At 58.8% G+C, this 473-nt stretch overlaps 1 protein-coding gene across 1 annotated transcript in view; it reads right to left on the minus strand.

Moving 5' to 3' along the window:
• Positions 1-473, minus strand: part of EMH_0047840 (uncharacterized protein) — a gene marked incomplete at both ends in the record, with an annotated part of 7885 nt that overhangs the window by 2148 nt on the left and 5264 nt on the right. Inside the window, one exon of the mRNA XM_013496330.1 lies at positions 1-370. Coding sequence (XP_013351784.1) covers positions 1-370 — 370 coding nt within the window. The remainder of the gene's footprint in view (positions 371-473) is intronic.

Here is a 473-nt window from a genome sequence, read left to right on the forward strand (position 1 = left end):
CCCGCAGCAGCAGCAGCAGCAGCAGGAGCAGCAGCAGCAGCAGCAGCAGCAGCAGCAGCTGTGTCGCAGGATTTCAAGCTTTCTGTGAGATCCATGATTTGCCGCTGCACCGCCAGCAGCTGAATAACCTGCAGATACTGAGCAGCAACTGTGTAGTTCGTTGTGAGTGCATGCAGGTTCAGGGGTACAGAGGAGCTGTCTACTCCTGCTGCTGCTGCTGCTGCTGCTGCTGCTGCGGCTGCTGCTGCTGCTTCTGTCCCCCCTGCTGCTGCTGCTGCTGCTGCTGCTGCTGGTGCGGGGGGCGGAGCTGCACTCGATTGAAACCCACCTAAACAATCTGCTGCTGCGTCCGGGTGTACAGACAGCCCAGCTGCATTCAATAAACCGAAAACATCATTACCTTCTGCTGCAGGAACCTTCATTCGGCGATTCCGCCGTTGCTGCTGCTGCCCTGAGGCCATCCCCATGCCACA

This window comes from Eimeria mitis, genomic scaffold (assembly GCF_000499745.2).
Source record: "Eimeria mitis Houghton genomic scaffold, Emh_scaff2048, whole genome shotgun sequence".
Taxonomy (NCBI): domain Eukaryota; phylum Apicomplexa; class Conoidasida; order Eucoccidiorida; family Eimeriidae; genus Eimeria; species Eimeria mitis.